General features: G+C 34.8%; 1 protein-coding gene and 2 pseudogenes across 1 annotated transcript in view; 2 read left to right on the top strand and 1 right to left on the bottom strand.

The window, feature by feature from the left end:
* The window catches only part of SNW1 (SNW domain containing 1), a 26,969-nt gene extending 8,456 nt beyond the window's left edge, over positions 1-18,513 (top strand). The window contains exons 4-14 of the mRNA XM_011357087.2: positions 7,101-7,196; positions 7,288-7,394; positions 8,469-8,573; positions 9,360-9,429; positions 10,098-10,163; positions 11,915-12,031; positions 12,683-12,824; positions 15,114-15,210; positions 16,914-17,031; positions 17,596-17,759; positions 17,839-18,513. Coding sequence (XP_011355389.1) covers positions 7,101-7,196; positions 7,288-7,394; positions 8,469-8,573; positions 9,360-9,429; positions 10,098-10,163; positions 11,915-12,031; positions 12,683-12,824; positions 15,114-15,210; positions 16,914-17,031; positions 17,596-17,759; positions 17,839-18,037 — 1,281 coding nt within the window. The 3' untranslated portion in view covers positions 18,038-18,513. The remainder of the gene's footprint in view (positions 1-7,100; positions 7,197-7,287; positions 7,395-8,468; positions 8,574-9,359; positions 9,430-10,097; positions 10,164-11,914; positions 12,032-12,682; positions 12,825-15,113; positions 15,211-16,913; positions 17,032-17,595; positions 17,760-17,838) is intronic.
* On the bottom strand, positions 509-627 carry LOC111737936 (annotated as a pseudogene).
* Positions 10,831-10,949, top strand: LOC111737901 (annotated as a pseudogene).

Below are 18,513 nucleotides of genomic sequence, written 5' to 3'. Positions count from 1 at the left end.
ATAAAATGGGCATTTGCTATCCAGATTTAAGATAGCCCTGCTTATAAAGTAATCCAAAGACGAAAAATAAAATTTACTTAATATCATTACAGAGAAGCTACACTTAAGAGCCAAAGAACTATTGTTAAGAAGACCTAATTTTTTTTCTTATAAATAAATACTCCAAATAGAAGTAAAAGATCTCTTTAGAATTGAAGGTGTTGGGAAAAATACTTGAGAGCCTTCAGTACCTGGCTTTCTCTCTCTCTCCCAGTTTCATTTTACTCTCTGAAATAGCACTGATTCTAACCCATCCTTTGTTCCTACTTCATGGCTGATGAATTTTGGGGAAAACAATTATGCAGTCATGCAGTTTTATCTCACGGTTCTACTGGGTTCCCTTGGCGTTCCTCCAGGATTTAACTCTTCCTCTCAACAGGTGACTCCCCATCTATTTGCATAAAAAGGCTATAAGAAAATTGTCAGCTTTCTTTATCCTGCACTTGTCTTTTTGTCCTTTTTTTTTACACGCCTATAGCACCTGGTATTCCTAGGTGGTCTCCCATCCAAGTACTAACCAGGCCTGACCCTGCTTAGCTTCCGAGATTAGACGGGGTCAGGCATGTTCAGGGTGGCGTGGCCATAGACCGTCTTTTTGTCTTGACTTTACCTTTCTTCTCTATAAGAAATCTCTCCTACCTAAATCTAATCTTGTCACATGTATTTACTTTAGTGTTTTCCAAATCTCATCCCTTCCTCTTTCCTTTATAACATTACCTTTTCTTTCTTTATTCTTTTTTTTTTTTTCCTTTTCAACATTATGCCTTTCACCTCTCCTCTTTTACTGGCTCCTTCCTGTTAGTATTTGAATATGCTTGTCTTTCTAGTATTTTGAAAGAATAGTTTTTCCCTGACTACCTTCTAGGCTCTCTCTAGCTACCACCAAATTTCCACCTAATTTTCTTTATTTTTTTTCAAGCTTCTTGCAAGAGTTGTTTTCTGCTCTCTACTTCTTCACCTCCCTTTCACTCTTCATTTCACTGTAATATGGCTTCACCTCAAACAATCTGAGATAGCTCTCTGGAGAAGGTCTCTAAGACTTCTCTCATAGTGCATTCTCTTTAATTTATTCCCTTGACTGAAATGCCACTCATATGTTGATGACTGTCAGATCTGTGTCTCCAGGCCAGTTTTCTCTTCTGGGCCTTAAGTCCTTATATCTTACTGTCTACAAGGACATCTATCTAGATTTCCCAAAAGTACTGCTCAATCAAATCTGGAACTAAATGCATAATTTTCCTCCTAGCCTATTTTTTCTATAACTCTAACTCAGTGATTGGCAGTGATATCTCCCTGACTGCTAAAAGCCCAGGAGTCCTTTTTTCTTCTCATTTTATTGATTTTTTAAAATTACGCTAATATTTTATTGTAAAAGATAGCAATATTACATAAGTATATATAGTCCTACCTACCTGCTTTTCCCACTTTAATTCCCAGAAATAACTACTATTACTACAATGATATATATCTTTTCAGACCTTTGTTATGGATTTAGTTATTTATGTATATGTGTAATTTACATACACACAAACATATATACGTTTTTCTAACATGAGATTTTAATGCCCATAGCTTCCATAGACTTGCTTTTTTTACTTAATATGTTTTGAAAATTTTTGTTGGTATGTGTAGGTCAACTTCATTTATTAAAAAAAAAAAAAATACGTAAAATTCCATGTGCATTGTGCCCTAATTTTTTTATAAGCATTGGTGGTTTCTAGTTCTTTAGTTTTGCAAACTACTTTACTCAAGATCCATATACAAACATCCTTTTGCACATGAGTATTTGTGTAAAATAAATTCTTGGTAGTGGACTTACTCGGTCAAATGATATTCAAATTTCAGGTGTGACACATAATACCAGTATATTTTCTAAAAAGCCTTTTTTTTAACGATCATTCCATTCTTTTTACTTTTCCTCAGACCCTCCATCCATGTAGTCACCATGCTCTATCATATTTCCCTAACATTTCTCACGTATATTCCCTTCTCTGCTGCTTAATGATAAGTTCAAGCCCTTATCATTTCCTGCTTGATTTACTACAGCAGAATCTCTGGCATTTTTCTTGTCTACCTGAAAAAAACAAATACATCCATGTTTATCTGTTTATCTTTCTCTTTCTCCTACATATACACACACACTTAAAATCTTTCCATGGCTTTTAGGATAAGAACCAATCAAGCTCTTATGCCATATTCAACTCCTTGTTTACTTTTCTAGCCTAGTGTCAACTCTCATGACCAGAATACCAAAATCAAAAAATAAAAAGTTCAGTTTTAGCCATTCTGTTTATTTTCAGTACAAAATAATCACCATTGTAAGTGGTTATTAAAGAAGAAAAACTTGCAGGCATTCTCTGTAAGTGTATGCCATGAGGAGCTACTTGCAGCAACACTAACATGGCACTTTTTCTCTTGGAGACTTTCCATGGGTGCCATCCTATGCCAGGGAAAGCCCGCCTTCTATTTTTTGTCCGACTAAATCCTGTTGCTTTCAGTCGCAGCAACTCGCTTGTCACTATTCCAGGACACGCATCCTGATCTTCCCTGGAGAGATTGGGTATCTTTCCTCCCTGTTCCCTATGTTTACTCTGTCGTGACTGTCATCACCTTTGTTGTATTTATCCATTCACTAATAATCTGTGTCATTTGATTATATGCTCTTCGAGGTCAGAGATTATATCTTTATATTTTCCTCTTAGGCACCCAATTGAGTCCCAGACAACTTGACACATGGGCATTCACCAGTGTTTGTTGGAGGAATGATAGCAGCTTTCATTGAATAACAGAAAACCACTTCTGAAGCCAGTAAGGAAGAATAGTTCACTCCTGCAGAAGGAAAATAGGTCCCGATAACACGCAGGGCATATACTAGAAATTTACCCTATGCCGTGGAGACCTTAACCTGGCTCTAGATGCCTTTGTTTTGTTCTTTGAAATAATCACTATTCTTTACTGGTATGTGCTGCCTCTCTTATTTGTTAGGAAAAAGCAACATTTTAGGGCAATAATCTGTCATTGGCAGGTTGTGTAATTTTGAATGAAATACAGTTTTAGCCCATTTTGCATTATATTTCAAGACTGGAAACCATGAATTTTATCTGATTTCTAGAGAATTTCTGAAAGTTTTTTCTTTCTTACAATCATGTATATTGGTGATCATATTGAAAGTAGAGTAAAAATGATAAAACCGAACTGTTTTAGATTTTAGTCTCTATTATTCCTTTATACAGTAAAAACCTTACATTTTGTCTATAATGCAGCCACCAGAAATGGAACCCAAACTAATAGTTTATAGAGAGGTACCACTCTCAGGTTCATATTCACCTTAACCCTAATGGGAGAATCTATGCACGTGTAGGGGCAGGGGCTATGTAGGAAATCTCTACCCTTCTCTTAATTTGGCCATGAACCTAAAACTGTCATAAAAACATAAAGTCTTAAAAACAACAAAAAAATAAGCACAGCGAAGTTTTTTTTTTTAAATGAATAAGGCATTCAGTGAATTTACAAGAAAGAGTGAATGGAGAGACCAGTTGGACTGTTAACATTGTTTCTGTTGGATATATTTCCTTACTGAACTTTATACCCTGGAATATACATTTAAATCCCTTATACAAATTTAATCAATATGTACTTTAATTTTTTAAAAAGTGAATAGATTAACACATGGAGTTTTTGAATGCATTTAATAATTCAGTGTTAACTGAGTCCCCATTAGGCATTGGCATTTGGGTCAGAGGGACACTTGATTGTTTGGGACTGTCTTGAGCATTGTATAACGTTTAACATAACTGGCATTACCTATTAAATGCCATGGTGCCCTCCCTTCCACCTGTTGTCATAACCAGAAACACCTCACATACTTACAAAGGCCCCAGGAGAGGAATTGGAAATGGCAAGCAATGCCTTGTTTTAAAATCAGATTTTCCTGTTTTAAAAGTAGTAATTGTCTACTAAATGTAGGGTTTCTTATGTATATCAGAAGGATCTGGTATTCTTTAGAAACCAAAGAGTTCTCACTGAAATATTAATAGTGAAAGAGCAAGAATGGAAAATGCTAGCTTTAGATGTAAGTGGTGAAGAATGAGGCAGTATTCCAAGGGCAAGTCTAAGGTCATTGGTCTCTGCATGTAAAGTAAATACTGTGTACAAAACTTGTTGGTAATACAAAATCAAGAGGGAAAAAAATTTCTTAAAGTAAATCTTGATAATCTTAAAATAAAGTGTTGGTGTTCACATTTTTCCTTCTGAAATAGTTTCATAGGAAATGTTACATGATATTACCTAAAAGAATGCCTTTAGCCTTTCCCTTGCCCCCCCAAAAAACCTCCAACAACTTTAAAACTAACCCCGAGATAATTTCGTATGTTACTACCTCGTTTGTATGATTTCATGAACTAGCTAAGCCTAAAAATAGTGTTTTCTTTCTACCTCTGAAATAGTGCATATGCTGATAAGCTGTCCTTTAAGCCAGTCCATTTCTTGCCAGTTTTTAGTAATTAAAAAAAAAACAAAAAACACTTGTTTCATATATGAATTATTGCTTTATCTTGCTCACAAAGCTTATTTGTTCTCCTAATACCTTCGACGGTATATTGTATTTTTCAGATAACCTTTCCCAGCCCCTTTGCCTCCTGGGATATACTGAATTTCTTCACATTTGGTTCTCAGGCAATAAAACTTGGGGATTTTATAGTTAATTACCATGGTGGAATCTTGCTCTTCATATGTCCTTCACTCAGCTTTGTGAGATACTAGAATCTTATTGATGCTCATTTAAAGGGTTATTAACTTTGGAATACCCAACTAAGGAGCAGCAAATGGCTCTTGTATGCTAAATTAGTATTGAGACTTTATGTTGAGCATGTATGACTACCAGTGAGCCATTTACTTGGAATTCCTTCCTGTACCGATTGCTGTGTAAAAGTAATTAACTCTTTGTAGTCTTGGTATTATTTTCTAGAGAATTGTTATATAATAAATACTTGTGATGTAGATTTTTCCATTCTAAAAGGAAATAAGACTTTTGAGATCAATTACTAGCTGTGAGATCTTAATGCACTGAGCCTCACTCTTCTCACTAGAGTGAGCTTCAGGGTTCCTTCCAAAACGAACACCCTAAGAGGATGGTGACACTAGTAGCCTACATGTCAATAGTACATGTTTTGTGGTAAATCATCTACACTTTCTTACTTTTTCTCTTTCTAATTTCTGCGAAAAACAAGCTATGAATTTCAGCCTGTAACCATGAGATAGCTTTTTTCCTGGGAAATCAACAGCTTATGTAGAATGTTCTGCATGACCTAAAATATAATTATCTTTACCATGGAATAGAGCATCTCTAAAATTCTTATATTCATTCATTTGTACAAAAAATATTGACCGAATGTCTCCTATGGACCAGGCATTGTTATAGGCACTGTAGATACTTTAATGAATAAGAGATTCCTTATCAGAAAAATAGGTATAGTCACTGTGCACACTTCATAGGATTGATATGAAATTTAAATTAGTTAATATCTGTAAAGCAAAAGAACAGTGGCACAAAATAAGTGCTTAATGTTAGCTATTATTACTGTTGTTATGTTTATAGGGGACACAGATAAACAAGTAAAATAGGTAAATTTATTACTGTGAGTGGTGTTTTGAAGACAGTAAACAGAGTGCTGTGACTCTGAATGATTGAGCGGGGAAGGGTTACTGCTTTAGTGTGAGTATCCAGCAGAGGCCTCATCAGTGCATGCAGGAGCTTTAAACTGAGACTCAGAAGTTGAGAACTCACTGAAGAACTGGGAACAACACTGTAAAGGCCCAGAATTGGAGAAAAGCATGTTGTATTCAAAAACCAGAAGAACCGATGTGACTAAGGCACAGTGAATGAGGGAACATGAGGTACAAGGGGAGGTTAAAGCTGTAAGCCAAGCCAGGTCAGGTCGAGTAGGCCATAAAGTGTTTTCTGCTCTGTTGTTTGAGGTAAGAAATTAAAATAGCATGTATTTCCTTTAAGCGATTTTAGGGAATGTCATGGTGGAATGCAATTATTGACATAAGACTTTAGTTTACAGTAGTAAATGATTTTCTTCAGAAAATTTTTGAAGCTCTCACTTGCCCAAGAATTTCATTTTCTTTTATGTTCAGAAATTATCCTATGTGTACTAAAGAAGTCCTAACTCAGGTAGCAAAATCTAGAAGACTGCTTATTTGTTAAATTTCAAGTATCTCTTTTCTATAATATCTGCCATGTAAGTTTTTGTGAAAGTATTCGAGAAGTATAGATGGGCATGAAAGTAAGTAATATTCTATTTTTTTTTCAGGGGCCTACCACATCAGTGTTAGCCTAATAGAAACCATGTTGAGCCTAGTAGAAATCAGATAGCAGTCCTAAATTTGGACAATGAGTGTAAAATAAGTTGTGTATATAGAATGTATTTTGCAAAGGTTTTTTGTTTGTTTGTTTGTTTGTTTTTCATGGAAGAAAGTGTTCCGGTTTTTTTGACAATGGCACATGTTCCTTTTCTTAATCTATGAATAGAGTGCATGCCAGAAAAGTCAAACATTCTAAGTAGATTGAGGTCAATGAAATTGTAAATTATTTGGAAACCTGACTTAAAAAGTCAAACATTCTAAGTAGATTGAGGTCAGTGAATTTGTAAATTATTTGGAAACCTGACTTAAATTCTGATGAGCTTGTAACCCAAGATAATGGTATTATAGGCAATTTATATCATCATTAATTTCAAGTCATAACGAGCCTCAAAAATAGGAATCACTGATGCATAAGATTTTGTTGGCACAATTTATTCAGATACTGACTTGATTAGAAGATCTCAAATAATTTATATGCATGCGGTCAAAAGAAAATTATGAACTTATATAGTCAGGGCAGCAATTTGTATATATATTTTAAGGTTCCTGGGCTTTAAAATCTAAAAGACAAAATCTGTGTCCTAAATTTATAAGTTTGCTGAGAGGAAATGTTGATTTCTGAAATGACTTAAGGAGGTTGCTTCTTTCCATTCTCTGTTTTTCTTAAGTCTGCTTATGTTTGAACATTTTAGGTCATTTATAGCAAGTACACTGACCTGGTTCCCAAGGAAGTCATGAATGCAGATGACCCAGACCTGCAAAGACCTGATGAAGAAGCTATTAAAGAGGTAACTTGGAATTCTATATATAATTATTTTAGATGACTTTTTACATCTTTATTAACTTCCAAACCATTTAATGTGGTGTTTCTTATTTCAGATAACAGAAAAGACAAGGGTAGCCTTAGAAAAGTCTGTATCACAGAAGGTTGCTGCGGCCATGCCAGTTCGAGCAGCTGATAAACTGGCTCCTGCTCAGTATATCCGGTATGAACCTGCCTGGGAATCTTGGTTTCGTGTCAGACTTAACTGGGGTTGGGAATCTTGGTATTCTTTCACAATTGTAAATCTGGTTTTTAAATAATGACTTGAAAGACTGTTAACTCTGTGCAGATAATTAAAGGCAGAAAAAAATTTTAAGATCGATTTTTAAGATATGCTATTTTCAAAATATTTTTCTTTTTTTTTTAGAAATTAACATTTACTATATGTGATCCAAACCACAATTTTTATTTATAGTTTTCATTTACATATAATAGGCATTATATAATATTTACTGTGAATGTTAACATATTGGCAATATTATATGATGTAATTTACATAATAATTAAAATAGAATGATAATGTATAATGTTGATAATTAATAATGTATTAATATCATTTATATAATAGACCTCCTTCTAATACTTCTAAATTTTAAGGGGTTTCACTCTAAATCTTTGTGTGGAGGGATACTCATGTAGATATTAAAGGGAAATTCAGAGCTGTTAAGGCTGCTACCATTGTTCTTTCTCTGTTTTACTACCTGTAATTAGTCAAAAGATACTATAAATTGCCTGCTGCGAATATTATGGAGCGTTTTTTCCCCAAATGCAGACTTACAAAATAGGTACTATTTTCTAGACTTCTTATCTATGAAATCGAACACTGCCTTCCATGGTGGAAAATGGACAGAGATGGATTACTTGCAAACTAATATGATTTTAGTTTACATTTTGCTAGTAACTCATAATTACTGTTCTCTTATCTCCGTTGCTATCTGCTTGGCCTAAATATTTTGCAGTTTTCTATTAATACTTTGTGAAAGGACTACATTGTCCAATGCAGTCTAGCTTAGGATTGTAAAAAGATGAGTACCTGTTGGTGATGATGACAAATTTAGCCATGTTTTAATAATTGCTAAAGCTGTGCAATTGGTATATGATAGATGGGCATTCATTGCACACTCTCTGTTTTTGTATATGTTTGAAGCTTTATGTAATAAAAGGTGAGGAGAGGAGACTTGAGACTTACTAACTAAAAAGGACTAGTTACACCTTTAGTTTCATCTGCGTTCTTCAGATATACACCATCTCAGCAAGGAGTGGCTTTCAACTCTGGAGCAAAACAGAGGGTTATTCGGATGGTGGAAATGCAGAAAGATCCAATGGAGCCTCCAAGGTTTAAGTAAGTAGATGGCTTCATGAGAGTGAACCACTCTTCTTAAAAAAGATATCAGAGGATAAAAATGTCCCAAATGTTATCATCAGGTGAATGGATAAACAAATTATGCAACATCTATACATAGAATACTGTTGAGCAGTAAAAAGAAATAAAATTTTAATATACTCAATACCATGGATGAATATCAAAATAATTATACCAAGTGAAAGAAGCCAGACAAAAAGAAGTACATACTGTATGATTCCATTTATATGAAACCCTAGAAAATGCAAACAAATCTGTAATGACAGGAAATAAATCAATGGTTGCCTGTGGGGAAGGAGGGGAAGACGGCTCATGAGGGGACAAGTGGGGGTAGGTAAGGGGCACACAGACTTTTGGAAGTGATGAGTGTGTTCATTTTTTTGATTGTGATGATAGTTTCACAGGTAAATACTCATGTCAAAATTTAATCAAATTATATGCTTTAAATACCCAATATAGTTAATTGCATGTCAGTTATACCTCAATAAAGCTGTTTCTTAAATAGGAAAAAAATATATTGCTCAATGAAATGATAACAGTATTGTGGAGATGAGTTGGGTGGTGATGATGACAATTTTGGCCATGTTTTAATAATTGCCGAAGCTGAGCAATTAGTGTATGATAGATGGGCATTCATTATACAATCTCTGTTTTTGTATATGTTTGAAGCTTTACATAATAAAAAATGAAGAAGGGAGACTTGAGACTTAATAACTAAAAAGAAAAAAGTATATCTCTCTAGTTGTGCTTTGATTTATGCTTCAGGATTAATAAGAAAATTCCCCGAGGACCACCTTCTCCTCCTGCACCTGTCATGCATTCTCCTAGCCGAAAGGTAATTTTGCTGTAGTGTAAAATCATATTTGTACTCAGGATTATTAATTTTATAAATAATCTCCCATAAAGTCTAGATGCCTGTACAAGTATATTTCACCATTACTTGCTTATTGTTTTCTTTTTCAATTTGTTTTTCAAGATCAAATAGGGACCCACTCAAGACTATAATGTGTAGTTCCAGAGTGCTTGTGAAAATGTATGTAAAATATTAGCTATAAGTTTATTATTACCCTAACCCCTGCTTTTAACGGAATGAACAGGGTTTGCTATTTGACATGAAGGATGTTGTCACAGTTATAGGAAGTGAGTACCTGGGATCATTAGGTCTCTGATAATTTGAGTGGCTTTTTTTAATTATGTTTTATTACCGACTAAAGGACAAGTTTTCATCTCAAAGAGGTCACACATCAATTTAAATATGGGAAAATATTAGCCAGCATTTATAAATGTCAAAAATAATTTATAGATTACTTTTCATTTTTTATATTAAAGTTATTTCTAAAATTCATGGTAAGAGAAACATTAGTATATAGTACTACCAAACAAATGGAATTTAAGCCTTTGATTACATTTATCCATATTTCTGCCTTTGAAGAAAAAGATCGTGCTTGGGATTTTAGCTACACTATAAATCTAAAAATGTCTTTTCCACTCTCCTCAACTCAGATGACTGTGAAGGAACAACAGGAGTGGAAGATTCCTCCTTGTATTTCAAACTGGAAAAATGCAAAGGTAATTAAGTTGTCATAGAATCAGTCTCTTAGTATTAGAACCTACTGGAAAACAACCAGGAAGGAACTTCAGCCTGGGAACTTTAGTTAAAACATCAGTATCTCACTGAGCTGAATATTTTCAAAAAGAACACCCAACATATATGACTTTTCTTTTTTAAAAAATGGAATAGAAATGTTAGTATGCTGGGCACATGAATACCACAGAGATTCTTTTAGTGACTTGTAGTTATTGGAAGCACATAGTGAAGGAATAGGTAGAATACAGTAACAACATATCAGCAAATGATAGTATTTTTTAGAAAAACTCAAATTTATATCTAATAGTATTTTTGAAAGAAATTAAACTATTTAAATAATTGTATAACAAAAGAGTAAATGTTTGGATATATTTAGTGCTTTAATTTTTAAACTATTTGATTTTATATATAACATTGCACGAATGAGCTATTTAAATCCTATATATCTACTAATTTCCAAAGCTTTCTAGAAGTCATGAAGAATCTGAAAATGATGTGGAATAAATTTCCTAATCACTATTTCCTCTTTTCCCCCAAATCATATTTCATGATTCTGTTTTTGATGGGTGAAGGCCACTTTAACCCATGGATTAAATATAAAGTAATCCTTAAAGGAAGTTACGTACTTATCGTAAAATAAAAAGATTGATCTACAGCCATGCTACCCTGAACAAGCCCGATCTTGCCTGATCTCGGAGGCTAAGCAGTGTCGGGCCTGGTTAGTACTTGGATGGGAGACCACCGAGGAAGAACAGGTGCTATAGGTGTAAAAAATAAAAAAAATAAGAGATTGTAAACTGACAAGGTCCTTGCAATCTGTGAGGTCAACCAAGGGTTCCCTCGCCTAAAAAAAATATAAAAAATAATAATAATTAAAAAATAAAACAAAAAAATTGTTGGGTGATCTGATTTGGGTTGATGAATATGTAGGTAAACTATGTGGTTGCTTGAACTTATTGTGTAACAGTTCTTTGCATTAGGAATAAAGGCCATGGACTTGAGATCAGCATTTGGGAGTCTAGTCAGAAATCTGCAAAAATAAAGCTAAGCCAGAAAGTTGCATGGATATTCAATCATATTTCTTGAATTATTGAAATAGTATGCAAAACTTCAGAACACAGAATCTCAGTTGTCTCTCAAAGTTTTATCTTTTTTCCATTTACTAAAACTAACAAGGTTCTAAGAATCTGACAACTCATTAAAACTGTACAGACTAAACTACCTGTAAATACTATTATTTTAGTGATTTGTTTCACCTTTCTATGACTGTTACACTTACTTGAAGAACAACTATTTAGCTATTTGATAGTCATTTCCTTTTATTACAATCCACAGTTGTTAACATGAGAATCTGTTTTCCCAGAACATGAGCTCTGAAGTCATACTGCCTGAGTTTAGATCCTAGCTCATCCATTTATTAACTATATGTCCTTGGGGACATTACCTAAGCTCTCTGCCTTAGTATCTTTACCTGTAAAATGGAAACAATAGTGTTACCAGCCTTATAGATTTACTGTGAAGGTTATGAGACCATAAACCTGTAAAGTGCTTTAACAGTCCTCCATACAAAGCACTCAGTGTTAGCCACTGTTGTTGTTGCATAATTGTGAAGAAAGATGTAAGAAAAAGAACTTCAACCAAGTGGTTGTCAGAATGGACATACTTAAATCCAATTTTAGGAATCTGTTGTTGCTCTTTTGTAACTGTTATTTTCTGTCTGCTTCCACAACAGGGTTATACGATTCCATTAGACAAACGCCTGGCTGCCGATGGACGAGGACTGCAGACAGTTCACATCAATGAAAATTTTGCCAAACTGGCTGAAGCCCTCTACATTGCTGATCGGAAGGTTTAATTGTTTAATGCTCTTGGATAATTTGTAAATCTATTCTTGGTTACCTAAGTTACCGTTACTTTAGCTACTGTACTGAGTACCTAGAGAGCCTCTCACCTGTGGTATGTGTTCCAGAGATGGGAGGTGCTAGTTGCAGCTCCTTACCTGGTCTCAGCCTTTGTATACTCGTGCACACACCCCACCACTGGCAATGTAGCTTCCTTTCAACATTCCAGAATAATGGCTTACTAGGCTGATCCCATTTTGTGAAAATTGCCAGCTGCTGTTACTAGGTTTCATGATTTTCCTCTATTTTGATGTAGATGTCCCCCAAAAGGTCAGTAGCAGGGAAGAGCAAGTAAACATTTTGACAAATTTTTTAGATTGTTTCTAAGAAAACATTAGCAAAACCCATGACTTTCAAGGTTTATTGGGATCATTTTAGTTTTAGCTATTAAGGCATTTCCCATAGTGAAAAAGCTAAATTTGCAGTGTCTTTCAGTCAAACTGTCTTTTACTGGGCATTAATCTTTGTTTTAATCAGCATTAACAACTCTGAATTCTTTATAACTGCTCTTTCAAGCCAGACTTTAGTCCAGGAATTAAACGGTAGCTATAATTATTTATCCCAATAGTGTCTTATTTGACATCTGACTTTACTAACAGGCTCGTGAAGCTGTGGAAATGCGTGCTCAAGTAGAGAGAAAGATGGCTCAAAAAGAAAAGGAGAAACATGAAGAGAAACTTAGAGAAATGGCCCAGAAAGCCAGGGAGAGAAGAGCTGGGATAAAAACCCACGTGGAAAAAGGTATTATGACATTCTCATTAATGAATTGACTTTACCTTGTCAATTACCTAAAATATATCTCATTTTAGAAAATCTCTGTTGTCTTTTACTGTATACAAAAGTAGCACATACATATGAAGAAAATATAACTATTTCAGAAATGTAGAAAGAGAAACTTCTGCCATATGAAGCAGAAGAAAATGAAGAATATATATTTAAATGCATCCTTCAGTATGGGAACTACACGGGAAGTTTTTAAAGTTCTGAGCCATATACTTTTAAAAAATGGCATATTAAAAACAGGCTTGATTTTCTCGTTTTATTTTTCTTGAAACTTAAGTCCTAGACTAGTACAATTTTATTCATTCAGTTCATATTGAACACCTACTTTGTGCAAGGTTCTCTTCTAGATGCAAGGTCTACTAGACAGGTGGAAGGGGGCATATAATAGTTAACATTTAAGAGAGTGTAGACAAACCAAAAAAAGTTAATCATGGAGTAATAATCTTCTATGGAAAAAAATAAAACAGAAGTAGGATAAAAGTGCCAAAAAGAAAGGCTTGTCAGAGTAGGCCTCACTTCTGAGATGGTAACTTTAGCACAAAAACTTGAAGGAAGTGAGCCCTGTAGATATCTGGAGAAGAATGTTCCAGATAGAAGGAAGAGCGAGTGCAAACACCCTGAGTTGGAAAGATGCCTGGTGTGTCCAAGGAAAAGCAGGGAGGCCAATATGGCTGGATTAGAGTGAGAAAGGAGAGTAACAAATAAAAGCGATTAGGGCAAATAAGAGTAGTGTCTGGATGATGTATGGCTTTTTAGCCATTGTAAGGACATGGCTTTTACTTCAAGTAATGATGGTAGCAGTTGAAGGGTTTTAAGCAGAGTGACATGATCTGACCTATTAGAAGGCCATGGAATGGGCAGGGAAACTGGAACGCTATTGGCAATAATCCAGTGAGAGATGATAATGAGTGGTAGTGAAAACAGGGTCAGATACTGGATGTATTTTGGAGGTAGAGCTGACAAAATTTGCTTATGATTTAGGTCAAAGTATTAGAGAAAAGGAGGAGTCAAGAATGCCTCCAGAACTTTTGACCTGAGCAGGTGGGAAGGATTGAGTCACCATTTATTAATATTGGGAAGACTACAAGATAAAGAGGTTTTGGAGGGAAAGATTAGGAGTTTAGTTGTGGACATGTTAAATTTAAAATAAAGGTGTCGGCAGGCAGTTGGTTATAGGAGTCTAGAGTTCAACTACAGAGAAGTAACTAGGGTTATAAGTAATGATCCAGTTCTTGAATCATATATGAATGACTTGAGACAAAATACAAATACCTGCCTATTGGACACCTAACCACTGAAGGTAATTAGAAGTAAAACTTCCCTATATCTAAGTTCTCTAAACTGATTTTTAAAAAAAAGAGTGGTTCTTAAATGAATTAAAATTTTGAAAAAGCTATTGCATATATTAATAAAAACTAACATTTATTGAGTTGAGTACTATGGTAAGCACCACTTTACATGGATCACTTCCTATAATTCTGCAGCAGTCTGATGTAGTGGTACTATTATTGTCACTGTTTTTACAGAAGAGGAGAGCAAGGCTCAGAGTGCTTAAGTAATCTGCACAAGGTCAAATTGGTAATCTGTCATAGAAATAGTATTTGGTAATCTGTCATAGAAATAGTATTTGAATCTAAACAGACTGGCTCTAAAGCTCATGCTCTTAACTACACTATTCCTTCAGGCTGGAGAGGATAGAAAAAACGAAGTTAGACACAAACACAATAGATAGAGATGAAGATACAACCAGCTCCTGTGGACCATAAGTAAAAAGTTCTTTATTCAAAGGCAACCTTTGAATATTATAAGGGTAAATTTATGGATAATTCTTTTTCCTTGATATTTTATTATGAAAATTTACAACACATAGAAAAGTTAAATTATACAGTGAACACCCATATCTTGACCACCTAGATTCTATAGTTAACATTTCTTAAAATGATTAATACAGCTAAATTTGTTTTATCATGTTTGTACCGTCTTTATTCATCATCTTTCAGTCCACCTCACTATGATACATTTCAAAGTAGGTTGAAAACATCAGTATACTTTATCCCAAACCATTAAGTTGCACGCATGATTTTGGAATTCACATTCAAAAATTAAAACAGTACTATTGGATTTAAATTAATTCATGGAAATTTTTAAGGTTAAAGATTATTCTCTTGTTCAAAGTATTAATGAGTAATATAGCAATGAAGTAATTTTCAACTCAGTCATATATGATTCAACTTCATTTCAACACAGAGGACGGGGAGGCACGTGAGAGGGATGAAATCCGGCATGACAGGCGAAAAGAGAGACAGCATGACCGGAATCTTTCCAGGGCAGCTCCTGATAAAAGGTAGGTGCTGTTTGACATAAATACAAACTGTGAAGACTGGCCTTTGTGAACCTTTTAGAGAAGAGGTTTTGTCCACTAAGACCAGGTTTGCTTCTCTCCCTTCCTCTTTAGTTTGATAACTTAATAAATTAGCACTTATTTTCTTGCACTTAACTACCTGTCTTGGCAAAAGAATTGACTATCTCTGAAAGTAATCTTTCTTCCATCACCTCGTAGAGTCAGCCAGAATTGAGAATGATGGGGATATAGAAAAGGAAATTCAGGTCATTTTTATGAAAAGACAACAGTGGATAGAACTGTTCTGGTCTGTTCTAATTTCAAATGTTCCTCTAGACAAGTAATAAGCAGCAGTGCCTCTATTGAGACCCTTTTCCATGCGGAGCACTATACAGAGTACAATGGAGGAGAAAAGCAGGTTTTCTAAGAGGTGAAAATTGACTTCTCATGAGCAGTTTCATTTAAAATTCAGAAAGAGCTATTATATAAAATTGGGAAAATTGACAAAGCACTTTTTTAAAAATCGAAATATAGTTGGCATACAGACAACGCACTCTTAATAAGTACAAACTTGTGTAGAACAAACTAAATACATGTACGGGGACTTGGAATAAAGTAGAGATTGGTGAAGTTTGTGGTTCAGCAAAGGTTGAGGACTGAAATTGCTGAAATGAGGAAATGCTGTAATATGGAGGTAAAATTCTGAATGAGGGTTAAATGCAAATATAAAACATTTTCTTCCCAAATGAGCAGTTTTGCATACTCTCATCATTCTATGAGCTGATACAATCTATTTTTTCAATTTATATTTTAAACATGAAAAAGATTCTTGGTAGTGGTCTTTGTTGTTTAATGGCATATTTCATCTCCCGGGATAAGAGATGTCATGGGGAAGCAGAAAACCTGAGTTTAGAGTTGTGGGTAAATGTACAGTATAAAAGAGAGAGGAATGAAGTCTGACAGTATGCAGTTAATGACACTTTTGGTCTGAAATTCCTAAGCTATAAAAATCAAAGTAGATAAATTGGGCCCTTAAAACCAGTAAAGTGGCTGTGAGAATTGATAACATAGAAAAGCAGTAAACTTGTGATTGGATGAAAATCAAATTGTCTGTAGAATCATTTTAAGACCTGAGCTTCTAGTAAAATAAATGACGACAGTTACCATGGTTTCATTGCAGTTTGATTGCATACATACTGAAACATCAGGGAAATTAATCTGTTGAAAATCATGCTGAGTAATCCAGTCATTGACATGTTTTTCCTCACAATTCTAATAGGATAAAATTACTAAATGTGGTTAGGTAGAAAAACTGATTCTAGCTTATCGAAAATGATTCATATGATACATCTAATTTGTATCCAGGCCCCCCAATCCTCATATAATAGCAAATATAGACCATAGCAATTTCCTATCTCAGCATGCATTGTAAGGTGATTGCTTGTATTAAAGATTTCTGTGTCAAGAATGAGTCTCTCAACAGTTCTCAGCTAACAGGAGGGTCTAATTATAAAACTACCTATTCTAATAATCACATATCTGAAATGCTAACCCACTTATGCATTACCGGGGAATATATATTCACAAGGTGTTAACAGGACATAGTCATTTCCTTTGCTTCCGAGATTGATTGTATTTTTAAGTTAAGCTGAAATTCAGCTCATCTGTGAAGAGTTTTCAGTTAGTGGCATTGTATTCCAAAACAGGTCGAAACTTCAGAGAAATGAAAATCGAGATATCAGTGAGGTCATTGCTCTTGGTGTGCCCAATCCTCGGACTTCCACTGAAGTTCAGTATGACCAAAGGCTCTTCAACCAGTCCAAGGTACAGCAGAAATAGCATCTTAGGTGTTATGAATACTGATCCTCAGAGAAAAGATAATCATATCATAGATTTGGATTAGCCTAAGGTATGCTAGCATGATGCCAAAAAAATTGGAAGTTGCATGTTGTAATTTAAAAGACAAGTCAGATAAAACAACTCTGATTTTTGACTTGTTACAGCTGGCTAAGATTTGAGACACTAGTGCAAATGAAAGAAATTAGGTTATAAAACTTTACATTTCTTTCATCTTTTTGCCACTATGTCTATACAAATGGAAATTGTCTAGTACCTGCTTATACTAATATCCCTCAATTTTAAAGACAAGTCACTAAAGTAGTCATACTTGTTAATAAATGTTATTTAACCTAAGGTCCCAAAGGTGATATGAACAAGATTATGGGCTTTGTGAGTTTTTTTAATGAACATCTTTTTAATTTGCAGTTTAGGTTGTTGAAAATGTGAGCTATAAATGAGCAAGCACTTACTCTTCACATGAATATATTCAGATTCAACTTTTAATAAATAATAATGTATATATTTTTTTTATGTCCTGTTTTTCACTAGGGTATGGACAGTGGTTTTGCTGGTGGAGAAGATGAAATTTACAATGTTTACGATCAAGCCTGGAGAGGTGGTAAAGATATGGCCCAGAATATTTACAGGCCCAGTAAAAATCTGGACAAGGACATGTATGGTGATGACCTAGAAGCCAGAATAAAGACCAACAGGTACCAAGGCACATAGCTCAGTTTCAGTATTCACGCCAGTGAAAACAAGTGGTTCATAGTCCTTTCTCTTTTTCCATAGGTTTGTTCCCGATAAGGAGTTTTCTGGTTCAGACCGTAGGCAAAGAGGTCGAGAAGGACCAGTTCAGTTTGAGGAAGATCCTTTTGGTTTGGACAAGTTTTTGGAAGAAGCCAAACAACATGGTGGCTCTAAAAGACCCTCAGATAGCAGCCGCCCCAAGGAACATGAGCATGAAGGCAAGAAGAGGAGGAAGGAGTAGATATACCTCTCTTCAGAGTGAATGGACTATTATCCATAACCCTAATGATGTAGTTCATATGGGGGAACACTTTGTAAATGGTCAGGATAAAAACCAAATCTGGGTGTTAGACCCCAGCGCTTTTTATTACGGGAGAAAGGGCGGGATGGAAAATTCTACTTTGAACTATTTAGTTTTTTTTAAAGAGTGGGTTGTTTATGCTTCTCTCACCTTGTGGCATTTATAGAACATAGTGCCCCACACATGATTTAAGACCACTTCCTTTTGTGTGACCTTAGTACTTTGGGGTTAATATTTTGTGTAAGAACAACTGCTTATGAATAGTTATCCCAACCACAGTGAGAAGGATGTTCACATATTGGAACTGTCCTGCCAAATGATGTTTGCCCCATTGTGTTCTATTTTAATTTGGAGTGGAGAAAATAAGCTCTTGCTTGGTGCAACTATTTGTTTCAAATAAAAACATTTAGACAAAA

Source organism: Pteropus vampyrus, unplaced genomic scaffold (assembly GCF_000151845.1).
Source record: "Pteropus vampyrus isolate Shadow unplaced genomic scaffold, Pvam_2.0 Scaffold32, whole genome shotgun sequence".
NCBI lineage: Eukaryota > Metazoa > Chordata > Mammalia > Chiroptera > Pteropodidae > Pteropus > Pteropus vampyrus.
Note: the sequence above shows the minus strand (reverse complement) of the source record. Positions and strands in the feature narration are given on the sequence as shown.